General features: G+C 47.0%; 1 protein-coding gene across 1 annotated transcript in view; it reads left to right on the top strand.

The window, feature by feature from the left end:
* The window catches only part of LOC8026823 (ryanodine receptor), a 561,398-nt gene that overhangs the window by 305,806 nt on the left and 231,499 nt on the right, over positions 1-24,093 (top strand). The window contains exons 51-55 of the mRNA XM_040217827.3: positions 5,269-5,367; positions 8,066-8,333; positions 12,431-12,704; positions 18,676-18,877; positions 22,243-22,372. Of these exons, the coding sequence (XP_040073761.2) occupies positions 5,269-5,367; positions 8,066-8,333; positions 12,431-12,704; positions 18,676-18,877; positions 22,243-22,372 (973 nt within the window). The remainder of the gene's footprint in view (positions 1-5,268; positions 5,368-8,065; positions 8,334-12,430; positions 12,705-18,675; positions 18,878-22,242; positions 22,373-24,093) is intronic.

The raw sequence follows: 24,093 nt of genomic DNA, 5'->3' as shown, positions 1-24,093 counted from the left end.
TCAATAGACACAGATAGGCTCACAAAGTGTCGACACCATGATTGTTGTTGTTGGTTTTACTCTTGCATACAAACAAAAGTGACTTCCTCTTTCCTCCGATGTACAGTAAAACCCCCTTATCTTCGTGGCCCCTATTTCTTCTCGAATCGGTCACAGAGCACATAATCGCAGCCACTGAATTCTGCAAAATTAAAGGCCGCGAAAATTAAAGGTTCGCCAACATTAAAGAGTTTACTGTTCTTCCGTGTGTCACATGATGTTAACATTTCAAGGAGGCTGAAGGTATTGGTTTAAGAAAAAATTTACCTATAAAAAAAATGCCCTTCTCCAGGTTAGGCACGCGAGGTTCTTTTGCACTACCTATAAGGCGGCAAGTTTGTTTCGGCAGAGCTTTTGGTTAAACGGAGTCACAAAAGTAGCTATACTTGGAGTCAACTATTTTGTGCTGCATTATAAAGCTAGAGTAAATTCCACTGTGCTTCTGCACAGCACTGTTTGTTGCGAGAGCATATGTGGTTTAGTGTTGCATCCCATTTGCATGATCTAGAGAAACTAGCACTAGCAGAGTTGGAGCACTCAACAAAAAAACAGCCGACTGTGGAAACATTGAGAGATGCACACATGCGAACTGTGCATTTCTTAAAAGTGGATTCGAGCAAAGGTAAAAACAATATCTATAATTACGGCGGCCATACTTACCTTGCCCAAGCACGACCACTTTTCCCTCGGTAGCACCATCCAGTAAGCACCAGCAACACGCCCATGAGACGCCGCCGACTCCTGGTTTGAATGACGACCCGCCTGAGGTCTCGGAAGGAGATCCGGAACACTGCTTTAGGCCAGATGTTGTATCTGGAGGGGGCAGGGACTAAAAGTAAAAATTAACAAATTTATCTGAAGCGCTACATTCCTATAGCATAAACTCTAGGATAGCAGTATCTTTTTTTTTTTTTTGAGGTCAGTGATGCATTTTAATTAAACACAAATGGTTGGTTTATATGATGAACCAGCAGCCCCTATTTTCCTTAAGTGTAACGGAGTGTCTAACGTTACGTCCGACGGAACCCGAAATAAAAATTAAAGTTACGCCCAACGTAACTGTCAAGCATTCGAGTTGCGTCCGACGTAAACCAAAATAAAAATTAAAGTTACCGTATTTACTCGAAAATAGGTCGAACCCTATTTACTGGGTCCATAGAGAATAAAAAAAAAGTAATTCAAATATAGGTCGACTTTTTTTTATTTTTAAGAACAGGGGAAATTTTGGGCAAAAGAAAGAAACAAACCTTTATTTACATCACTCTCAGCTAAATCACGGGGCGATGCCAAGAACTTCATCACCGTCAGAACTTCTGGACATGTCATCGTCGTCCGAAGCTTCTTCAGCTGGGTAGACATCCTCGCGTATTCGCAGCAATACTTCACTGACACCGTTGTAAAATGACGACAGGAAACGAAAGAAGGTGCGAAGCGACGGAAGACAAACTACAAAGACGCAAGCAAAGCCGCCGTGTCGCCATGAGCAACACGCGAGCCGAGCCGCCTCAAGCAACTAACAAAAGTAACCTTTTTTTTCTTTTTTTTTTTTGTGTGCGCGTTTGCAAGGATGGAGGGTAAAGTGCGTGGCGCATCGCGTTCCTCTCCTTCCCCGTTGCCCAGCAAGGGGAACGCTAGAGGCGCGATGTCGAAATCCGACGCCCGAGGAGCGGCACGGGCCACCGCGGGCGGCGAGCCATTTCGGTTACCAAAAGCTTTTTGAAACAAGAAGCGGCGCGGCTCTACGGCAACGCCGGCTCGGTGACTCGATAGCTTCATGCCTCCGGTAGGGTCGCAAAATTTGGTCGCGAATACAGGTGTCGAAATTCTTTAGTCACAATTTCCGAAAAAAAAAGAAAAAAAAAAGGTCGACTTATATTTGAATAAACACGGCCGCGCGACGACACACACATTATGAAAGCGATTGGTGCGAGCGACCAAGGCGATGAGCGACGTTTTCTAGAAGTCCAAGAACCGAGCGGCGCAAGCAGCGGGAGTGAGAAATCTTCGTCGCTCGGCGCCGGCACTCGTAGCTTCTCGCCGTCGCTCGTCTCGTTGATCGCTATATTGCTTACATGCCGTTCAGAAAGGCGCTCTAAGTGCTTAACATTGCATTGGGACCAGCCTCGCATCCAACCGTAACCAGTCTTGACTTTCTTTAAAGCCGCACAGGTAGAAGTTAACATCGTACATACATCGTTTCCAAGCATGGCTCCTCGTTCATTGCTCGATTTACTCCTCGTTCATTGCTCGATTTACATTTGCGGTAAATGACAAACCGCAATGAAGCACAATTATTCTAGTTCAAAATTGTCACGAACACTTGGCACGCATGCTTACACAGTAGCGCACCAAACGTAATTTAAAAGTAGAACGAAAACGGGACGAGATTCGCTTACCGTTTCACGGAGACAGACGCCTTCGGATCCCAGGCCTAAAGAACTCGGAAGTCGCCGGCGGTCCGGAGATCGGACGAGGCGAGCCGACCGCGCTGACCCAGGCCGACCACACCTGGTTGAACTATGAGAGGCGCCGTCGAGTTTAGAACCAGAGACGCAGTAGAAACGGACCGCAAAACATCTGTCCCGTAACCGTAAACGAGCCAACGAACCACATCGCGCTATCTTCGCCATTGTTCGCCATCTCCGCGACGACCGGAAGTGGAAGCCGCGAACTTAGAATAGCCGCGGCAGCGGAAGCACCGAAGCCACTGGGCGGAAGCCTTAAGTTTCGGTTTCGGTTTTCTCCAACGCCGGCTACGCTCGCTACGGTTGCGGGCCGGTGAGTTTGTGGCTGGTTGCGAGGACGCGAGGGGCCACGAAAAGACGCCGAGTTTGCCGAGTACGAGCAACGGGCCGTTTGCCGCTGTCGACCGGCGATGCGGTATCCGCGGCTTGGTGTTACGATCGGTTTCTTGCCGTGCACGTTAACTCAAAGCTCGAAGTTTCGCAGTTCCGTTCCGGCACCAGCCGCACCACGTTTTCCGGTGCATCGCACGTGGAGTCCTTACGACGCATTCAGTGAAAGTAAAGATCGTGTCCGCTGTCTTCGGTGCTGTGGAAGAAGTTGCGAGACGGAAGAAGCATCAAAACCAAGGCGTTTAGGACTCCAGGCCGGGCCGCCGGTTCACTCTGAACGAGAGGCGACGTGTGTGCGCACGCTTTGAGGAAGCCTCCGCGTTTCGCCGCGCCAGACCTCGCCGATCGCGACAGGACCAACCGGACCCCGAGTCCGAGAGGCTCTTGCGCAGCCAGGAACGGCACCGAAGTAGGAGCTGCTCGTTCTGCGCTACCATGCAGTGCTCTACAGTGCTCGGAGCTCTCGGTGTCATTCGTGCTTGCACTGAAGCCATTGTGACCCCTTCGGACGCGCAAGTCGTACTTCGCAAAGGTTTGGACGGGGCCGCCCTCACCGAGCAGCTCCGCTATATTCCGCTGACTTATGATCGCAACAAAAGCTTGCGTTTGTTCTCGGGAAAAAAAATTGCGGGACCGCTCTCCGCGCCGCTGACGAGGTTGGCCGCTGCCATGTTCTCAGCTGTTCACTCGCTCCTGCAGCGAGTGCCTTGCGATTATCCTTCCCGTTCCAAAATGCGATGCGCTTTGCGCATTATGCCGTTTACATGATCATATATTGAATGCGGCAACTGGATTCAATGCGACTAAGTCGCATTCATGTAAACGCGGCTTATGTTCTTTTTCGACATACATGGTGTATGTACGATACCGGTGGTGAACGATGGACGTTTTTGGTGGAAGATGGCGGTCGTCTTTCTGCATGTATGATTTAGTTATACCGGTGGTCATGTGGTGTAAGCGTTTTTGTTGGAAAGAAGGCGGTCGCCTACGTCATCGGACGCAAAATCATACCAGCGACACGGAATCATATCGGCAAGCAAACTGGCTGCCAGTATAGACAGACCCGGAGCCATAGCGGTGCCGGTATCTCCAGTTATGCAGAACGCCAAACCAAACTAGCTGCATACATAATACCAAGAAATTATGGTGGTGTCATACCAGAATTGTAAAAGCGGCAGGTTTGTTTCTTGTACGTTTTTCCAATAGGGAATGAACGCAGCGATACCTCAAAGCTAAACACTAACCTAATTGGAGGGGTTGCAGACAGTAATATATCTGCTGTTGCAGATATATTACTGTTATTTATATGTTTATTTATTCAACAAAAAGAATAAAGAGTAAATAAACAGGTGACCTGGTTGATGTGACACATATTTTTAAAGAAACCGGAGACGATGGACGAAGAAGGGGACAAACACAAATCGTCTCAACGCAGCTGAGCTGAGCTGCGTTTTAGATGTTTTGTGTTTGTCCCCTTTTCCCGCCGTCTCCAGTTTCTTCAAATATGTGTCGCCAAAAAAACTTGTATTTTAAATCTAGGTACATAGAGTCTTGACATCTGTTATGAGAAAACATCTTAGGCCAATTCATGGGAGTAAATCCATGAAAGTTTGATTTGGAAAACTTTGACAAAATGTAAATTGTCGGACGTGGTCTCCTGCAAGCGTAAGTGCAGGTTATTGTGGCCTATGCGTATCCATGTCTGCCCACTCGTTCCTGTTTGAGAAAACCCGAGTGTTTCAGATTTTCCTCGCATACCCATGTGCCGCATGTCCAGAAATAAAAAAAAAATTAATCAGCTCGCTGAACGGCATCTGGTCACTCAAAAAATCTAGGTGGTTATTAAACATTTGTCGAAAATCTGCTTTATGCTTTACAAAATGTTCGTGCCACCGAGACACAACATACGCCTCCCCCCCCCCCCCCCCCCCCCCCCCGGCAGTGTTCGTATGCATTTAATGTTTGAGATGAAACATCCAGTTCAAAAAGGCTAATAGTTTTATTTCGGAGCGACAAGACAGGTCGATATATTTTAATATTCTGCCACGGAAACAAACAGGGTTTAAACGCCTCTCAGTCCCGTTTTTGTTTATCAGTCTGGGTGTCTTCTGTAAAGTTCCAACCCATTCTTAACTGTGATTATTATTTTTTTAGTTCACAAAGCGCGTATCAACGGAGCGGCAAGATGCTACTTCCTTACAACCGCCCCTTTGTCGCTGCCGTAGGATACGAAAGACTTTTTTGTTTTACTTATAAGCGCAAGTTTGCCTTAATAAACATCTATATTTAGTTCCAGGTTCGTCTGCCGCTCTAATTTCTGGCAAAGTAACACCTCACTAAAGCGTACAAGTGCTCGTGATTTTTTTAATTGCAGGATCAACTACGCCGGTACATTGAAATCAAGCAGTCTGACCTTCCATCGTCTGTCGCTGCCAAGAAAACCAGGGAATTTCGCTGCTCACCCAAGGAACAGGTATGCATAAAACAAAACAAAAAACTGATCTTTTCTTTTGTCGTTTGAAATCTCTGCGGTGCCGTTTGTGCTACTCTAGACTATATATAATATAAACCTCCCAGAAGTTTGCCGAAGAATTTGTGCCCGTTCGCTGGCAGACAGAAGAAAGAGCAGAGTTTCACACCTGCGTTGATATGGCATCCCGAGGAACAATGTCAAAGGGTGTCGCGAGGTTCCTATAAAAAGATGGTCAATTTGCCCCAGGAGTACTGTAACAATCAAGCCGATGCACATGGTCGTTGACAAGTTAAGAGTTTAGGGGATGCGCTGTTCACCCTTTTCCAAATTAGCAGAGCCAGGGCTGAAGAGAGGGAATCGGCTCCACTCCAGCGTTCGGTTTTCTGCTAAAGTGGAAAAAAAATCGGGAGAGGTTCACTCGATCTTTTAACCTGTCACCGACTATACATGGCTACTGAGGTGGACTTCTTAAAGTGACATTGCGCTCCCAAGAAACTGTCTGGATAGAAAATACATATAACCAAATATACTTCGTAGAAGAAGAAATCAACATTTAGCGCGATATTTATTGTGCCGCATTCATTTTTTGTTTGGAGCGAGATCGTCCACCCGCACACTCAGGCCCAAAAATAGCTGCCAGGGGTTCGATTTCGTCGAGAAGAGTGTGAGTGCGCAATCAACTCCCGATTGGACGCGGCGCCACAGCTTGCCTGTAATCAAACAACGAGAGATTTTTCACCTGGTCGCTAGTTTACAATCGAGCAATATTTTGGTGAGAACGTGACACCAACATACGAATAGCGAGAGAGGTATCAAGACCCCTGATGTGCTTGCCTTTTGTACCACTTCATCCACTGACTGATGTGAAGTTGTGTTCTGCAGCCAGAAGTACTTCATATTCGCAAAAAATGCGCAACTTGTCAATGACTTCCAACGTAAAATAGTGGGCAGTCACAATTTTAGTCCCTTTGTCATGGCGTTCGATTCGTAGCAGATTACGAATTCCTTTCAGTCAATTAGTAGACAACGTAGAGTGTATCGTTGCTTTCTCTCTGCCTGCGAATGGCGCTTCGTAGTAGCGAACCGCGTTCTCCGCTCGCGTTAGATGGAGAACTTTCTACGAACACTGCCCTCGCTCGCTTCGCGAATGGCTCGCTCTTGCGCTGACCAACGCTCTTGCACTGACCCAGACGGACTACAAGAGAAGCGCATGATCTAGAGTATTTTTACAGCGAAGCTGTCTGTGGCTAGGTTCTGGCAGATCGTCTCGGGGGTCAGACCGAGCGTACATTAACAATTTTGTACACTTAATGCTGCAGACGCCGGCGCCGCATGTGCGCACCTTCCCCGTGTAAAAGATAGAAATTCAAAAACCGAAATAAAGCGTTGGGGAACGCGCGTGAAAGATGCCATTTGTTTTAGGTTTCTGCTTTAGAACACTTAATGCTGCAGACGCCGGCGCTGCATGTGCGCACCTTCCCCGTGTAAAAGATAGAAATTCAAAAACCGAAATAAAGCGTTGGGGAACGCGCGTGAAAGATGCCATTTGTTTTAGGTTTCTGCTTTAGAACACTTAATGCTGCAGACGCCGGCGCTGCATGTGCGCACCTTCCCCGTGTAAAAGATAGAAATTCAAAAACCGAAATAAACCGTTGAGGAACGCGCGTGAAAGATGCCATTTATTTTAGGTTTCTGCTTTAGAACAGTTAATGCTGCAGACGCCGGCGCCGCACGTGCGCGCCTTCTCCACGCGCGGCCTCTCTCTCCCCCTGACATTGCGCAATGCCGCGCGCTCTTGGGCGGCCACCTGCCGAAGATCGCGCCACGGCCCTTATCATTTGGACTGCAGACTTTCCATAAGTCGCACCCGTGTTGTAAGTTCTGAAGAGGAGCACTGGGAGTACGGGGAGCGTCGGTGCGCCCAGAAGCGAGAATGGGCACGCCGCCAACGTGAAACCGCCGTTGCCGCTGCTCCCAGCCCGACATAGCAAATCCCACCAGAGCGCCAGCTTCGCTGGACTTCCCTCTTCATGGAGTGGAAGGGCACTCAATTTTTGTTACTTAAACAACCTGCATTTGAGAGAGAGAGAGAGAGACCAATTTAAACCGTCGAGAGCGTTTGCAATTTAATGGCGGACGCCTTCTGCGCAGATTGATTGCAATCGCGCATGCGTAGCGCTGTCGGCGACGCTATCCCGAGCCGAAATAAACATTGTATCATGTCATATCATACCCAACAAAAAGAATGGTGTCTGTTGGTTTGGATGAATTTGGCACATTGACCTCTGATATCAGCTTTTTCTCTCCGTCTTTGACGTGAGGAGACCCTTCACTGCCCAGAGCGTTCCTGCGCAAAGGGACGTGTTTTGGCTGACTCGTTCGTCGTATGGCCATTAACAGCGTGAGAAACGGGTAGAGAATCTTAATAATTCCGCACTCCCGAAATCTCATCGGTTGCATTCGCGGGCAAAAAGTGGGCCTAAAAGAACGCCGAAGAACACAAAGCGCTGAAGACGCCTCTCACTCCTGGGCTTGCTATAGTCGAGTAAAATGCATTTCGTTACCTAGGTGTCTTCTAGCATTTGCCCCTTGAATTATTTTGTTTTTTGTTTGGATTTGAAATTTGCTTAACCGTGTCGTCGGGATACCCGTCCGGGGCGGTATTGTGATGCCTGCATGCCGGTGGCTTCCGTGGCAGATGCGAGCCATCCTGGGGTTCAAGCACCTGGAGGAGGAGAACTGGGACCAGTGCCCGTGTGGGGAGGGCCTGCGAGAGGTGCTGAGCAGCATGCACGCGGACCAGCTGAGCAGGCTCAAGGTGGCCACGGCCGCCGAGGAGGAGGCGCCCGAGAAGGAGGCCGACGGGGACCGGTCCCTGCGCCAGCGCCTCATGCACCTCGTCAGCCTCGTCAGGGCCTCCGAGGAGGAGTCCGGAGGCGGAGAGGAACGCGTCACTCTGCCCGAAGGTGTGCACGGACATCAATCTTTCGTTTCGCATTAAGTCTCGCAGCAGCCAACGCTACGATCCGACCGAGACAATCGAGCAGGACCAAAAGGGGATCGTCAAGGCGCTCGTCTTTGTGCGTCGCCGTCTAAACAAATCCCGCCGAATTATGGCACTTTTTTTTATTCGGTTCCTGAAGCCTTGATACTGCTTTATACTAGTGAGTTTTACGATTCACAAAGGAACAAAATATCAAAAGCGCTCCAATAAAGTAACCTATTTCTACACTAACAATAGTATCGCAACAACAAATAAAAAAAGGATTTAAAATTTGCGAATAGCGAGTCCTCTACGAACAGTTCATGCCAAACAGTCACTTTCATTTTGTTGTAGCGTGCTGATTGAGTTATCGCGGGTGAGTCATCGCGGAAGCGCCGCCCGGCTCGTGACGTCATATCTGTGATAAAAACGCTGCGCTCTGGGGCCCTAAACTCGTCAACACAAAGTTGGAGCCGAAGTTGACGGAGCGCGCCGAGTGGACAATCACGACGATGACTTGGCGTTTTTCTCGTCGACGTCCAATCGGCGCGCTCCGCCAACTTTCGGCTGCAACTTTGTGTCTGACGAGTTTAGGGCCCCAGGAATAAAGCATTTATTGTTCGTCAGCATGCCATGGTCTAGACTCTACAGTCACTTCACATTTCAATTTTATTTACTCTAGAGGTCTTTATTCCTATCAAGGTTTTTTTGCAGTATGCAATTAAATTTGTTTATCAAAGTACAAGATGCGATAAGGTTTCTGAAGGTGTTTACACGTCTTTAGATAGTTCGAAATGTGATACGTCAGTTTCTGCGAGGCTATGTTTTTCATAATTATGGAAGTATGTTTTTATTATGTAGTGCGCTATAGCGATGTTCTGGTCGAATGCATAAGGAAGGATACCTTGGCAGAACGAGTCTCGTGTCCTGAAAAATGTAGATTGCAGGTGAATCTGTTTACAGTTGGTAACCATTTAATATTTTATGCCGTTCGAAAAGGGGGCAGGTATGCGCGTCATAGTCAGAATTTTGCGTTGTACGTATAGCATTTGTGGTTTGGTACTAAATAAAAGTTGGAAATATTTGTTTTCGTTGTGTTACGCCGGGCAAGCAAGCTGTAATACAGTTTTGAACATATTAAAGCGTAATATAGTTGGCCTTTAGTCATTCTGCTGATATATGCTTAACGGGTGAAAGTAAGCCTATTGATTTTGAAATTTATTTTCTTACAAAATTTACATGGTATGTCCAATTTAAGTTATCGTTAAACTAAACTCCAATAAATGTGTGGTTATTCACCCTTTCAATTCTGATGCGTTCAAATCTCAGTTTAACAATATTATTATTTGCTTGGTTTACCCATGAAAAGACTGCACTTTTGTTTGGTATTTAAAAATAATTCATTTGCCGCTAGCCAGCCGGAGAGGTGGCGTAATTATTTACTTTATTTTTTTTTCTCCAACTCGCAACGATCTATTTCATAAAAAATTACATTAATGTCTTCAGCGTATAATATGAAGTCTTCAATATATGGTATGCTATGTATACCATTAATACAGATAAAAAACATTAATGGTCCCAATGTGGAGCCCTGAGCAACCCCCTATTTTATTAATCCTAAAGGTGATTTTGTGCCATTGTATACCGCCTATTGTTTACGGGATGTGAAATAGTTGACTATGAGTTCATGTGATATGCCTCGTATGCCATATGTTTCAAGTTTTTAAGGAGTATCCGAGTATGTCGCGCTTGATGGAATCAAAGGCTTTGCGAAAATCGATAAAAAAAGCCCATTGTGAAGAGCCGATTTTCAATATTTTATATTACGTTGTCACTAATATTCAAATGAGCGAGTTCGGTTGTTTTCCCTTTCTTGAATCTATATTATTGTTTTATAATATTAAACGTGCCGAAACAATTTTCAAGCCTTCGGTTAATTATGTTTTCAACTATGGTGAAAATAAGGGCCACCCTTACTTATTGTTGAAGCCTTTGCCATTTTATTTGATCAATAAAAGTACCACTTTCAAGTACACTATTGCATATATGAGTAAGAAGGAGCAATATAAGAGGTGATACAAATTTAATAGGTATTGTTGTCAGGCTATCAGCAACACAGGCTTATTTGTTCTTTTAAACAAATCAGATTTGTTATTAAATCTTGTTAATATAGAGGAAAGTAAACAATTGAATTGGGGTTACTGTTTTTAAGATATGTTTCTGGGCTATCAGATTGATTTCCTGATGCGGCTTCTCCTGCCGATAAGAAATGTGCATTGATTTTTGTCGCCAGCTGAATCCCAGATAGGGTTTCTCTCGTCTATTGTTAGGTCTGCCAGGCAGTTATGGCGAGGCTTTAGTAACAACTGTGTTTACAGTTTCCTATATCTACTTTAGGTCATCCTGTACATTCCTAAGAGTGCGTTGAAAGGAATTCCGCTTTGATCTTTGAATGTCGTAGTTTAATTGGTTTCTATATATTTTGAATTCCGAAAAAAGAGTCATAACTCGAGTCTTCATGAATCGAGCGTATATCTTGTTTGTTTGTTTTCTTTATCCCGTGGAAAAGTTATTTTGTGATCCAAGGTTACCTAATCCTATTATTACTTTTCTTCGATTGCAGTGGAAACGATGTCTGGTAGCAGATAAGTATGGTTTCAAAAAATATGTTCGGGTTACTTTCAGACAGGATATCGTTCCAGTTTTGTACCACTAATGAATCATAAAATGTATTTAGCGCTTGTTTCGATATATGTTCACAAGTATTGGAAACCGTTTGATCATTACGTTTATTTATTTTAGTTAAAATGGAAAATATTGGCATATGGTCACTTATCCCGGCGGTGATGGTACCTGGGAGTATGTCGTCAGAGTGAAAATTTGTTAAGCATGAATCAAGTTGTGTAAATGAAGTGGGCGTGACACGAGTGGGGGGTGTAAATTACGTTATAACTCCCAAAAGACTGCAGGAGCATTGAACATTCTATTTGTTCCGTATTTTCAACGAGTAGATCGATGTTTGTGTCATGAACTCGGATCACTCTAAGTCGAAGAGAGCTTGAATACTGAAAAGATAACTTATGAGTAGGAGAAATTCTGATCTATTTCCATTAGAGGGACAATATAGGAGGACCAGGAAAATTGCTGAACACTTTTAGCCGGTGATAGGAAAGACACTAAGACGCGCCACGACGCTAGACTTTTGGCTGCTGCATAGGGCCCATGGTTACGGTCGGACGTGAAACGGAGAAGACATGGCATGCGCATTACGTGATGGTTAGGGGATCTTGGCAGAGTGGCAAACACGCCTCAACGAGAGTACTCCACGCAGACTCGGGCATCTGGGCCGCCTGCTAGCCCTGTGCTTTGGCAGCAGCCCAAATGCAAGCTATAGGCGCCACTACCCATATCGAATAGTGATCACGGGAGAGGAGGAAAGGCCTTCCGCTTAGAGTTGTGGCACTTAATTCTCAGACTTTCCTGAGGGCACCGCCATCTTCTTGCTTAGTGCAGTGTGCGCGCAATTTGGGTCGCCGCGATTCAGAAATCTGACTTTTCAGCTTTAAATTTGGTGTCAGGAAGCTCAGCGAATATTGCTTTCTTTGGGACGGAATGTTTGGAAATTTATTGAGGACGGTAAAGGGTTTCCTCCGATTTCAAAATACCTGGCAACAATGCTTTTAAGCACCATGATGGCTGAAGACTCGTTATATGGTCCTAGAGTTACGGTTCGCCTATCTTTCCAAACCCGCGCACGTTTTGTCCAACGGCTTTCATACGAACGTGAAGAGGCAGCTTCTGGTAAACCTCAGAACGGCGTGCCGGCGTTTCAGTGGGAGACCTAGCTTCTTTTAGGTATCTTGGGTAAACGTCGGCACGCCGTTCTCAGGTTTACCTGAAGTTCTCTCTTCGCGTTGTTCTGCCAGCTTCACTCCCTTAGTGTCTTGTGTGTGCATGTGTATAGCCGGTTAAGCGATCGAAGAACGCGGCGGGCAGGCCGAACCACCTTATAGAGGTCAGATCTTGTTCGTGGGCCGAAGATTCCCGACCCACGTTTCACGCCCGAACCGGTTTGTGCAGAGATCTTCACGAAGAAGGTGGTCCACATTGTGGTGAAGTGGGCAGAGCAGTCCGAGTTTGAGAACCGGGAGGTGATCCGGCAGATGTTCCGCCTGCTGCTGCGCATCTACAGCTCGGTGTCGGAGCTGATGAACGCCCTAGAGAACACGTACGTCATCAGCCACATGAGCAAGTCAGACATCATCAGCGTGCTCAGCCACCTGGGCAAGGTGAGGGCCCTGCTGCCCGTTCAGATGTCTTCGCAAGAAGAGGAGGTGATGCGCAAAAGTCTCTGGTGAGCCCCTGTTGTCTCTGCTTCACTGGCGACAAGCAATAGCGTCGCTTCTAACGACCTTCACGATCGACCAAATGCACGTCTTTATAGGCACCTTGCACCCGCGCCAGATTACAGCCGCCATTGCTGACCTTCTCTTGTCTTACCGAGATACCAAGCCACTGAAGTGGGCTTTGACGAGCCTCCACAAAGGCCAATGCTGGAGAGAAGGACACAACCGAATCTAAGATAGCAATAATTAACCTGTCCTGCTGGGGTAATGAGGGAAAGAAGTTATCGAAATAAGAAGAAACAAAAATTGAAGGTCGGTTATGGCGGCGTTGAACGACAGCTGCTGCAAAGCGTCGATAGCGACTGACAGCCTTAGAGGAACACTAATACCCACCAAAAGTTTTTTTTTTTAATTTTATTTTTTGCCACGCGATTAGTTGTGGTGTCAGGAGACTACCAATTAATATTTGGCTACAGGGTTACGTATATTTTAAGAGCCAAAAAGCTCAAATGCTTGAAAGCTCAACTGCTTGACAAACTGCTGCATGAGGGGGGGGGGGAGGGAGAGGAGGTCCCAATAAAATGGAAGATTTCGGGGGGGGAGGGGGGCGGGGCCTACCCCCCCCCCGAAATCTTCCATTTTGCTGGGACCTCCTCTCCCCCCTCCCCCTCATACAGCAGTTTGTCATGGGTGCCCCCCCCCCCCCCCCCCCTGGCTACGTGCCTCGTCCGATATAATACGCCCCAAAACTTCAGTTCGACGCACGGCGCCCTACAGTCGAACAGACGGCCCCAAATTTTACGAGGGGCTTGATAGCCGTGTTGTACCTCTTATTAAAATAGCTAATGTACGTATCGAAGACCACATAAAGAAACGTTTAGCCTCTCGTGAAGAAGGAAGACCTGCGGAGCTGTACTTGATACACTGCCTCAACGCGCACGCGCCCGTTTCCAGCTTCAACTCGTCCGACACGGCGCCGATCGTGGATACATCTCCGGCGAACCAGAGTCGGTCGCACACGGCGCTCGTGACGCCAAGCGGGTAATCCACGAACCCCCTCCGGAACATTGCCATTGCGCCCGGGAACTTTTCAGCCGGTGTGGAGTGCAGTCGTCTCCCGGCCTCACGCTTGCGCTTGGCCTCCGTGGCATGATTAGGGATGCCGCGAACTTTTTTCGAATCGAAGTTTCGATGATCGAATCAAGCGGTTCGAAAGGTTCGAAAGATTTCGATTTTTCGAATTGTCTACATCGTAAAATTCGACAAAAGTCAAATTTTCGAACTTCTTGAGCTAAGAAGTTCGACGCTTTTCGAACCGTCGAACTTATTATGCTAAAAAATTCGATCTTTTTCGAACTTTCGAATTTATTGCGCTGCAAAGTTCGATGCTTGTCGAACTTCCGAACTTGACTGACCAAAAAATTCGATGAATTTCGAACTTTCGAACTTATTTATCAAGAAAATTCGAAAATTTTCGAACTTTCGAATTTTGAAAAGTCAGAATTTCGACGAACTTCGAACTTTTAGGGTAAAAGTTCGACGTTCGTCGAACTTCGAAAGACTAGCGAACGGTTTCATTTGAATTCAAGTAGTGAGGTACATCCGTTGTTTTTTTTTTTCTCGAACTTTTACACGCGGTGCTGCGTTCCTTACGAAAGACAATGGCGTTTGGTTCAATGTTCTGGCATGCTTAGTTTTAACGAAATAAATTTCCGAAGGGGCGAGGAAGGACGACGGGTTTTTGATGATTATCGTTTGTGCCAGATTTGAAGCGCGCTGTAGCCGAAGCTATTTGTGGTAGAGATGTTATATTTTTTTTAAAGAATGATCTATGTATAGCCTAGGCAGGTGCCGTCTTCAGATGTGATTATTGTTATTCAACGTGAGTTTCGAAGGAATGTCCAAACATGTATCTACATGCAATTATGCCCTAAACCTGATATTTATTTTTGTCTAAGTTGTTTGAGGTATCGCATTTAAATTAACATCACAGACAGTACGTATCATTGCCATCTGCAGAATACAAAATAATGTATTTATTGTTTTTTCACGTTAAGGAATAAATTAACTCATGGGAGAAGATTTCTAATAGTGTTCAAGTTCAGCACGTCATTGAAAGAAAACTTTTTTTTTTTTTTTCGCTTCACGATCCTGGGACGTGTTTCTACTTTTAGCCTGTACACATTTTGGTAAAAGAAACTTGTTTCGAAGTTCTGAACCTCTGAATACGCAAGAATACAACACTTCCGGCGAATTCTTGATAGTTTTTTTTTCTCCAACTTCTTATCCCCGCATTTATTCTTTTTCTTTTTTTTTTACTATTGGCACAGGTATTTAGGTCGAAAAGACAGCTTTGAACTTCCGAACCACTAAGCATGTGACGAGTAGTGCCTTCTGACAACGAGTTTCTAACAATGACCATCTACGCAATCTTTTATGCAGTGAAGAGCGACAGTAGCTATACATATGCATAAATAATTTCAGATTAAAATAAGCTCGACCACGCCCTCTTTTCCCGTATTGTTTTCTTTAACAGTCCGAAATATCTGGAAAGAGGAGGGGAAAGGAACTGAAGTCCCCCCCCCCCCCTCCCCGCTACCCTCTTACCCCCCGTTTTTCCTCTTCCGTCGCCACTTGTATGGTAGAACGCTCCTCAACCTCGAGTTGTGTCGGCTTTTTGCGAGACGATTCCTCCGTCCCAGAGAATAAACCTCCAGGACAATTAAAACTTAACTTACTATATGCCAGCGTCACCCGGGCGGCGTTCGATCAGATTGCTACCAGCGTGCAAGGGGTGGCGAGGTAGTTTGCCAGGTCGCTTCAAGGTTTTTCTGAGCCTCAACCTCCTGCCCGCCCCTGGACGTTTCAAACTGGATGAGTCTCGTAAAACAGTGTGTTCGTGTGATCACTACTGCGTAATGCAGGTTAAAGACTCCCCCCCCCCCCTTCTCCACCCCGGGCTGGCGGTCACGATTACTGAACCATGGTCACACGTCACTCTGCACTGGCAAATATTCCAGCACATCCGGGACACTCGTCGCCTCATTTACCTGCGTGACGAACTTCGCAGAATCTAGATCACACCCTAACTTTTCTAAACTTGATTTTGTAAAAAGTGAGTCGTGAAAACGTCATTTGAAACAAACTGTGGAGGAACTTGAAAACTGGACTTCGAACTTTGAAAACTTGGACTAAAAAAAAAATTCAAAATCCTCGAAGTTTTTTTTTTTTTCGATTTTAGCGTTAAAAGAGAATCGAAACTTTCGAACTTTTCGAACTTTATGCAGAAAGAAATTCGAAATGTTCGAATTGTTCGAACTTCATGTCTATAAAAATTCGAAGCGTTCGAAGTTTTCGAATTTTATTTCCAAAGAATTTCGAAATCTTCGAATTTATCGAACCTGAAGCAAAAAAATATTCGAAATATTCGAATCCGAAATTTTTGAAACCGTGAAAGCTTCGAACTTTTCGAATTCGAAACTCCACTGTGATCGAAAGTTGCGAATTTTTCGAATTCGAACCTCGGTCGGTACGAAAATATCGAAATTTTTCGAAATCGAACCTTAGTTCGCTTCGCAAATATCGAAACCTTTCGAAATCGAACTTGGGGTGGTTCGCGACATCCCTAGGCATGATCGTCGTCTGTGGCGTTGGCCCGCCGGCGCCCTTTACATTGCTGGTTCTCTTCTCGGCGGCGGCTTTCCAGGCGAGCGATGAGCTCTTGGGCAAGGGAATCTGAAGCGCTGGAAGCAGTGGAAGTCGAGGCGACAGCGGCTTTGCGGCGGTTACGGACCCATTCGCGCTGCTGCGTACGTCGCCGCTCGTTCCGCAGCCAGTCTTCTTTCCCCGAAAGGGCGCGCAGCCGACCCATCCCAAGTCCAAACCGCAACTGATAAGAGCGTAGGAAACAGCTCGCAAAACAGACGAGGACGAAGAAACACACGTAACGAGCGCTGTGCTCGTTACGTGTGATTCTTCTATGTCGTCGTCTGTTTTTCGCGCTGTTTCCTACGATGAATTCCCACCAACGAAGCCACCCAAATATCTATTCTTGGTGGGGGTGGTTAAACATCTTTTTATTGATGAAAGGGCTATGTCAAGGCCTCTTGATAAATATCATCTTATAATAGCTGGAAAAGTTGGCGCCATCTACGAGCAACGGCGGCAACCATACTGGTTCTGTGCTTGCCGCCGTCGCTTATAGAGGGCGGTAGCTGTCCAAAGGCGTTTCTGTCGACAAGTGTTTTGTACCGGACACGATCCTCGGGAACGTAGCCGTTAACAGCTCCGCTGTAAAAGCACCTAGTTTTTGCAGTAGGGCCAAGAAAACCACGGTTATTTTTTTTTAGTCAGTAGCGCGTACATTAGCTATTTTAATAAGTGGTACCACACGACTATCAAGCCCCTCGTAAAATTTGGGACCCTCTGTTCCACTATAGGGCGCTTTACGTCAAATTGAAGTTTTGGGGTGTATTATATGGGACAAAGGGTGTAAGAATACACCCTTTTTTTCTGAGAGTGAGGCTTAAGCTGAGCTAGTTGGTTCCGTGCTCGCAATGTGCGTGTACGCTGCGATCTCGTTTATAGCGCGACGTTTTCGGCGCACAGGCGCGCTGTGGTCGTCGCCAAACACGTTACCACGGCTATAGGCGCTGGGCAGGGTTCGAGAGCACGTCTCCGTCGGTTCATCATCAGCGCCACTGTGGCCAAATGACTCAAAAACGAGAAGTCTAAACTCGGTAGCGCCGCCGATGTAGTTTCGCGAGAGTACGTTTTTTATTACCAACTCCTAGCGTTACGTTTCCGCACTGCGCGAACAACTGTTTTTAAAATGTATCAAACGTGAAACATAGTGAAAAATAGTAAATTGTATGCGTGTGTGATTGTGTGTTTCCAGCATTAAGGAGTTTTAGTGGGTGCCTACTTCGATAGGTTGGCGCATCCTAAAGCGTCCGAATATTAAGGCCAATTATCAGTAAAACGAAGCAGACAGAAACAGTTTTTCTTACGTGGTTTGTGCACTCCTTAGATTTACAAAAGTGAAGACTTCGTCGAGTCTCCCTCGACGAAGTAGTCGACGAAGTCCTCGGTAGTAGGACTCTTCCCGCAAGTCAACTCTTCCTGCATTAATAGCTGTCTTCGATTTGGGGATCACCTTTTCCTGCGCCCTCGCCATCGTGTTGAAGATGACTGTGGTGTCCGAGGAATGTGGTTTAGTGCGTTAGGCATTAGTGCCCTGGTGCAGACTGACCTTGCACTGCTTTGGAGCACACGTATATAAAGTTTCCAACGTCGCCACGGGATGGCGTCCAGCCCCACTGGCTGTAAAATCTGACAAAAAAATACCTTCTGCAAGCGCCGACAGATGGCAGAGGGTGCATATTTCGGGAGGCTTGGCGATTTTACGCATAAAAACGAAGGCCGCATTGTAGTGCCTGGTTATAGGGAGCGACGCCGTGACGTTACATCTAGCAACCGAAGAACGCCGGCGACGTCCCCCTTCGCCAATTGCGGGTAAAAGTGGACCGTGCAGCCCGTATGCCTACGTTTCAGTCAACGTTACTAGATCAACTCAGCTACAAAACTGGCCATAGACTCTTCGCCCAAGAGCCGTATCTTCCCCTTCTCCTGAGGTCCGCCTCCCGTGGTTCAACACGCCGCAATTTTGGGGACGTCTGCTATTGCAACTGCCTTGTACTCTAATTAGCACGTGGATCTTGAGGCTAGTCTTGATGGCACATCACCCTGTTCTCTATGCAATACACAGTTTTAAAATGCAGCCTCTCGATGGTGCTTCAAATGAACGCGTAGTGGACTCGAGGGGGAGAGAGGGGTACAACCGTCAGCGGCTGTTCCACAACTGAGTTTCTCTCGTAACGTGGGTTTCAGCGTTCCAATTGGTAGTCGAGTAATTTGGAAAATGTCTACCTTTCTCACACCGAGTTGTCTCCGAATGCTGCTGCGCTCCCCCACATGCAGGGCCCTGGTGAACAACCGCATCTTCTTCCAACACCCGGACCTGATCCGGATTCTGAGGGTTAACGAGAACGTGATGGACGTGATGATCAACACCCTGGGCAAGCGCGCCCAGACCCAGTCCTCGGGGCAGGCGCCGCCCGCTGCCGCCCCGGCCCCCGCCTCCACCCCGGGGCAGGCCGCCGAGGCACCCCACGCCAACAAGGTGGGCAAAGGGAGACGGGACCACTGGAGGAAGAAGAAAGTTACACTGGCCTCATTCTTCAGGCAAAAATCGGGAAGCATACGTTGCGAAGAAGCTGGGCACCATGTGTGCGATCTCACGTGACTTTATAAGGTCACATGACGGCGACGTCGCACGATGTCATGGTGTCACGTCATAATAGAAAGTTTTACGAAACCGCTTTTGCACATCCGATACGGCACGATGGGCTCTCCGACACGATTAGGGGCATGGGTAGACTTTGCCGTCTCTCCTTGTTTGTAAGTGTGTTTATTCTTCCTTTGATTCTTGCGGAAAACACATGTGAGTAAATATTGCGTCCTTTCGAGCCGCTGAGCGGCGTAACCATGACAGTCGTTGCTGTTATTGGTGGTTTCTATGCGGAGCGCAAGTTTGTCTGCTAGTTTTGCAGGGGTTGTGGTGACGTCAGAACGCCGATCTCTGATTGGCTCTGATTGAAGGATGGTGGATAGACCCCAAAGCAAGCTGCCTCGAAGTCTACCCACTATCCTTCGATCACAGCCAAGCAGAGCTCGGCGTTCTGTGGTCACAAGAACACCTGCAGCTGAAGCAGACAAACTTGCGCTCCGCATGGTCACGCTGCGCGGCGGTGATATGCGACGCGATTTTTGCTCACATGTGTTTCACGCTTTAGAGCGTGGACGGGTCATCGTATGAACGACGTGTGGTAATGGAAACTTGCTTTATGAGATAAAATACCAGCTGAAACGATCATTGAAGTAGGAAATATGTTTAAAAGGGGCGATGCAACAATTTTGTACTTTCCGCAAAGGCTGTTTAGAACGAATTATTGAAGTTCATGACCTATAAAACACGCGTATGTCACGACACGCAATAGAAGCCGCAGAAAAGAATCAAAGAAATACGAACAGCGTTCATCTCCGGACCGACGACTAGTTCGTGCTTTTCACTTTTCCCTCGCTTTATCCTCTCCCCTTCTACCCTGTCCATAGTTGCCTGTTTCTTCCCCCCCCCCCCCCCCCATAGGGAGGAGGATCTTCTGCCTTGCAGAAGCTCGAGTCTGGTCATCGGCCTTCAACTCGCAGTCAGAAGAAGCGGCCACGTGATCTGGAGTCGATTATATGCCGCCAATGTTGATGATTGCCAGGTGCTGGGGTTGTCAAAGCACAGGACACGCGCTGAGTTCCCGACAATTTTTACAGTTCGGGTATTGTCGGCATCGCAGCGATTGGACACGGGCCACTACCCGAATGTTAGTTTATCTATTTTCACGAGCCCAAATCCAGTGTTCCCGCGATTCTCGGGTCCATCTATGGGCCGCACTCAAATATCGTCACTGGGGAGGGCAGGAAAGGGGGGTACTGCGAACCTGCAGCTACGTCATCAAGTATTTCGAAGAAGAGTTTAAAAGAAAACGCTCGCTTTCGCCTTGGAAATTACACCGCAACACAGGAGTTTCTCGAAAGTAAACATTCGAGACAATTCTCTGTGGTTGGGAAACACAATAATTAAAGTACGGCAACCAGCCAAGCCCTATTATTGTTATCATCGATAATCAATCAGAAAAAAAAGAGCTTCTCGGTCGGTGGCGTTGCATGCGACTATACATGGCTGTCACTAGTGCCAGTAAGCTCGGGTAAAGTGAAACCCATTCCAAGCGAAAATCGTTGCACGGTCCCTTCGCAATATTGGGGAATTTCAGCAAACTGTTACCCGGTTCCGCGTACCGCACTGTCCGACCCTTTCAAGCATTCTTTAAAGCGCGCGTCCCACGGTCACGGCACTACCCTGGCACCCGCTTCAAAGGCTCTGGTAGTTCGGTACACGGAACTCTGTAGCAGTTTGCTAAAAGTCCCTGTTATTGTTATCATTCATAATCAATAAGAAAAAAAGGATAGACAAAAATGCGCACATCACGGCTTCTCGAGGAAGTTATGAGTGGTTTGTTTAGGCCATAGTATAATGTAATTATGGCTGCAAACGGTGAACTTAGTGTCCGATAACAATAGTGCTCAGATGCTTATTGGGGTCTCGTGCTTTCTAGCGGGAGAAATTATAATTCAACCTAACTTGAATGGGTGCTCAAGTGGATGCAGAGATCGCCTCTATTTATGGTGGTAAATCAATCTACAGACTCTGAGCATCGTAGAAAATACTAAATTACACTCGTGGGTGGCTAATTTTTCTATTAAGAATCTAAGCAAAGATCATGATACGCCCCTCTTTCTGCGCTTGCGAACGGACACATAACTGCTGTATTACTTTTCCTACACCCGCAATACTTTGATGTTTTATGATGGACAACGTTCGTAAAAAGTGCGATAATAGTATTGTTCAAAATCTCCTCGGAACTAAATATATCCATTGGTCCAATGTCATGTCTTCATCTAAAGTGACTTCTACACCAATTCAGCTTCCCTATTAAACGTTAAACTCAGTGGGAAAAGCGCTGTAGGAGGGTGGGGAAGGCATTTTGAAGGGTGAAGGTGGATGCAGACGAGGGGTGATTGAGTGAGTTAGAGAGGAAGTGAGAGGGAAGGGGGTAGAGATGTTGGAGACGTTCGTAATCCGGTCTCCCGGCCAAATTTAGTGGGGAAATCGACGCCATATTTTGACGTCACGTGGCCTCTGCACCAAGCCAGCTTCCCCATTAAATGTTCAATCCAGCGGGGAAAGAAATGTAGGGGGGTGGGGGAGGGATCGGGAGGATAGAAGGTGGAGGAAGAACAGGGGAGGGGAATCCGAGTTAGAGGGAAGGGGGGAGTGAGGTATGGAGACGTTCCACTGTCCACTTTCCCGGCTAACTTAAGTGGGGAAATTGACGTTTGGGCATGACGTCACGTGACCTCTACACCAACCCAGTTTCCCCGTTAAGATTGGGGGGAAACACTCTAGGAGGGTGGGGAGGGGGAATTCAAGGGCGATAGAAGGGAGTGAAAGAGAAGGTAGAAGAGAAGGATCGGAACGTTACACAACCCAGTTTACCCACTAAATTTAGCGGGAAAATTGACGTCATGACTTCGTCGAGTGATTTCTACGTCAATCCAGCTTCCCCATTAAATTGAGCGGGGAAAGCACTATAGGAGCGTGATGGGGAGGGATTAAAAGGAAGAAAGGGGAAGAGAGAAAGAGGGAATGAGAAAGGTGGAAGGGAGATTAGGAGACAGAGAAAGAAGGAAAAAACGGCAAAGGTATATTGAAAAAAAATGAGTACAAAAATAGGTGTTTGTAGTTTGTCGGGACGCATTTCGTGCTCCCTTGTCAGTGTCAGCATGATCAAGATTGTGTATTTTTTTAATACCGTGGAAAGTGCATTGTTATTAACTGTCAAAACTTAATGCGAGATATTCCTCTCGTTCCACCAGGACACCTCCCACGAGATGGTGGTGTCGTGCTGCCGCTTCCTGTGCTACTTTTGTCGCACCAGTCGCCAGAACCAGAAGGCCATGTTCGACCACCTGGACTTCCTCCTAGAGAACAGCAACATTCTGCTCTGTGAGTTGCTCGCTCAGCCCTTTCGTCTGCGTCCCGAACCTTTCGCCATTTCAGGCAGAGTATTTTGCGCACTTCATATAAAACGTGTCTCCAAAAAATATTTACGGTGATTTCTTTATCTCAGAAATAAACTCCTCATCGCCGAATGCCCAGTCTTTGCGAAAATGTAGCGCAAGAGACCCTTACATTCCTAACAGAATTTTCAAACTTTTTCTTAACCTTTTAATCGGTCGTTATGTGTGCAGGGTGTCCTACAAAATGTTTACTGATTTTTCTTTTTTTATCGCAAAAATAAACTATACATTGCCAAAAGCCAACGCGCCACGCAATTCTAGCGATGGCGGTTCGGACCACATGTCCGAACCGTTATCTTATCTACAAGGTTTAAACACTTTTCTTAAACTTAAAAAAAAAACTGGTGCCATTCTACGTAGTTTACGCGATTTATGATAATTCTTTCATGTCTTTTAACAAGATAAGAGAAAGCTCTGCAATTCTTGCAGATGATGAAGAGCGCTATTGCTTTGTTTGGGAGGATGCTCGGCGATGGACGAATCATTTTTGCTCTGAAAGATCCCAGTAAACATTTTAGCTGACACCTCGTATTATATGTCTTGAATTCCCCTTCATATGACGCATCCTCCCCTTACCCTATAGGTAAGGCAAACTAAACACGTTCTCCCTCAACAGTCAGACCACTATAACCTAGAAGAAAGAGCCTGCGACAATCTTCCCCCGCCCCGGGGCCCAAAGAAAAATCCGTCATTAATAACTTATACAAGAACAGCAGTACGTTTCTTTCGAAGGCCCGTCCACCAGCACACGCTCCGCGCCTTCCGCCGTGCTACTCCTGTGCGCGCGGCGGCTCAAGGAGCACGAGACGTCCAAGCGTCGTGGAAGGCAGGAAGTTAGCGTTAGAGGCGCGACAACGAACGCTCCTCCCTCTCAGCTTGTCAGTGAAGTGAACCCAGGCAGCGCTGCCCGCAGTCGCCGAGAAAGTAAGAAGGAGGAGCTCCAGTTTTCCCGTCTCCAAGGCGAGCTTCGTACCTTCAAAAACACTCGGACGCCCCGTGCCCCTAGAGAGCGTAGCCAAGCACGCCGTAAAGCGTCGAGTGCGTGTTGGGGGGCGGGCGTTTCAAAGATGCCATTTTCCTTCTGTCGGCGAGCTTGCGTCCACGTCACCGGCAGCGCGTGTTACAACGGCTCACAGCGGCACCGCCAGACGCAGGCGTCGGCCGCTCTCCGGGGTACTCGAGTCAAGCTTGAACGATGACGTCCTAAAAAAAAAATGGCTTGCTCTTTATGTTTATACAGCCTTGATGGAGATGCGCCTCAACGGGTAATCGGTCTCTTAGCTGTAGATGAGAAATTTAGCCAGTGCGGTACAACCGCTAACCTGGGATTTTTAACGTGCATCACGCAGTAGTGATCACACGAACGCGTACCGGTACGAAACTCATCCAGATCGAAACGGGCGGGGGCGGCGGGGATCGAACCCAGGAGGTTCCCAGCGCAAGCTTTCGCTCCACGCTCCGAGCTGAGACGCGTTAGCCCACTCGGCCACTTCCTCCCCTCGATGACGTCCTCTTAAGGCCTTGTCTTTTATACACCTCTGTATTCTCGTCCCCAGCCACCTGGTCTAGATAACCGGTAGGGGCGTCAAAAAGAAAAAGAATGAAAGCTTTCGGCGTGAAAATAGTAAAAAGGAGGGATGAGGCAAA

This window comes from Ixodes scapularis, unplaced genomic scaffold (assembly GCF_016920785.2).
Source record: "Ixodes scapularis isolate PalLabHiFi unplaced genomic scaffold, ASM1692078v2 PGA_scaffold4__175_contigs__length_147842914, whole genome shotgun sequence".
NCBI classification, from domain to species: domain Eukaryota; kingdom Metazoa; phylum Arthropoda; class Arachnida; order Ixodida; family Ixodidae; genus Ixodes; species Ixodes scapularis.
The sequence above is the reverse complement of the archived record's forward strand: the minus strand, read 5'-3'. Positions and strand labels throughout refer to the sequence as shown.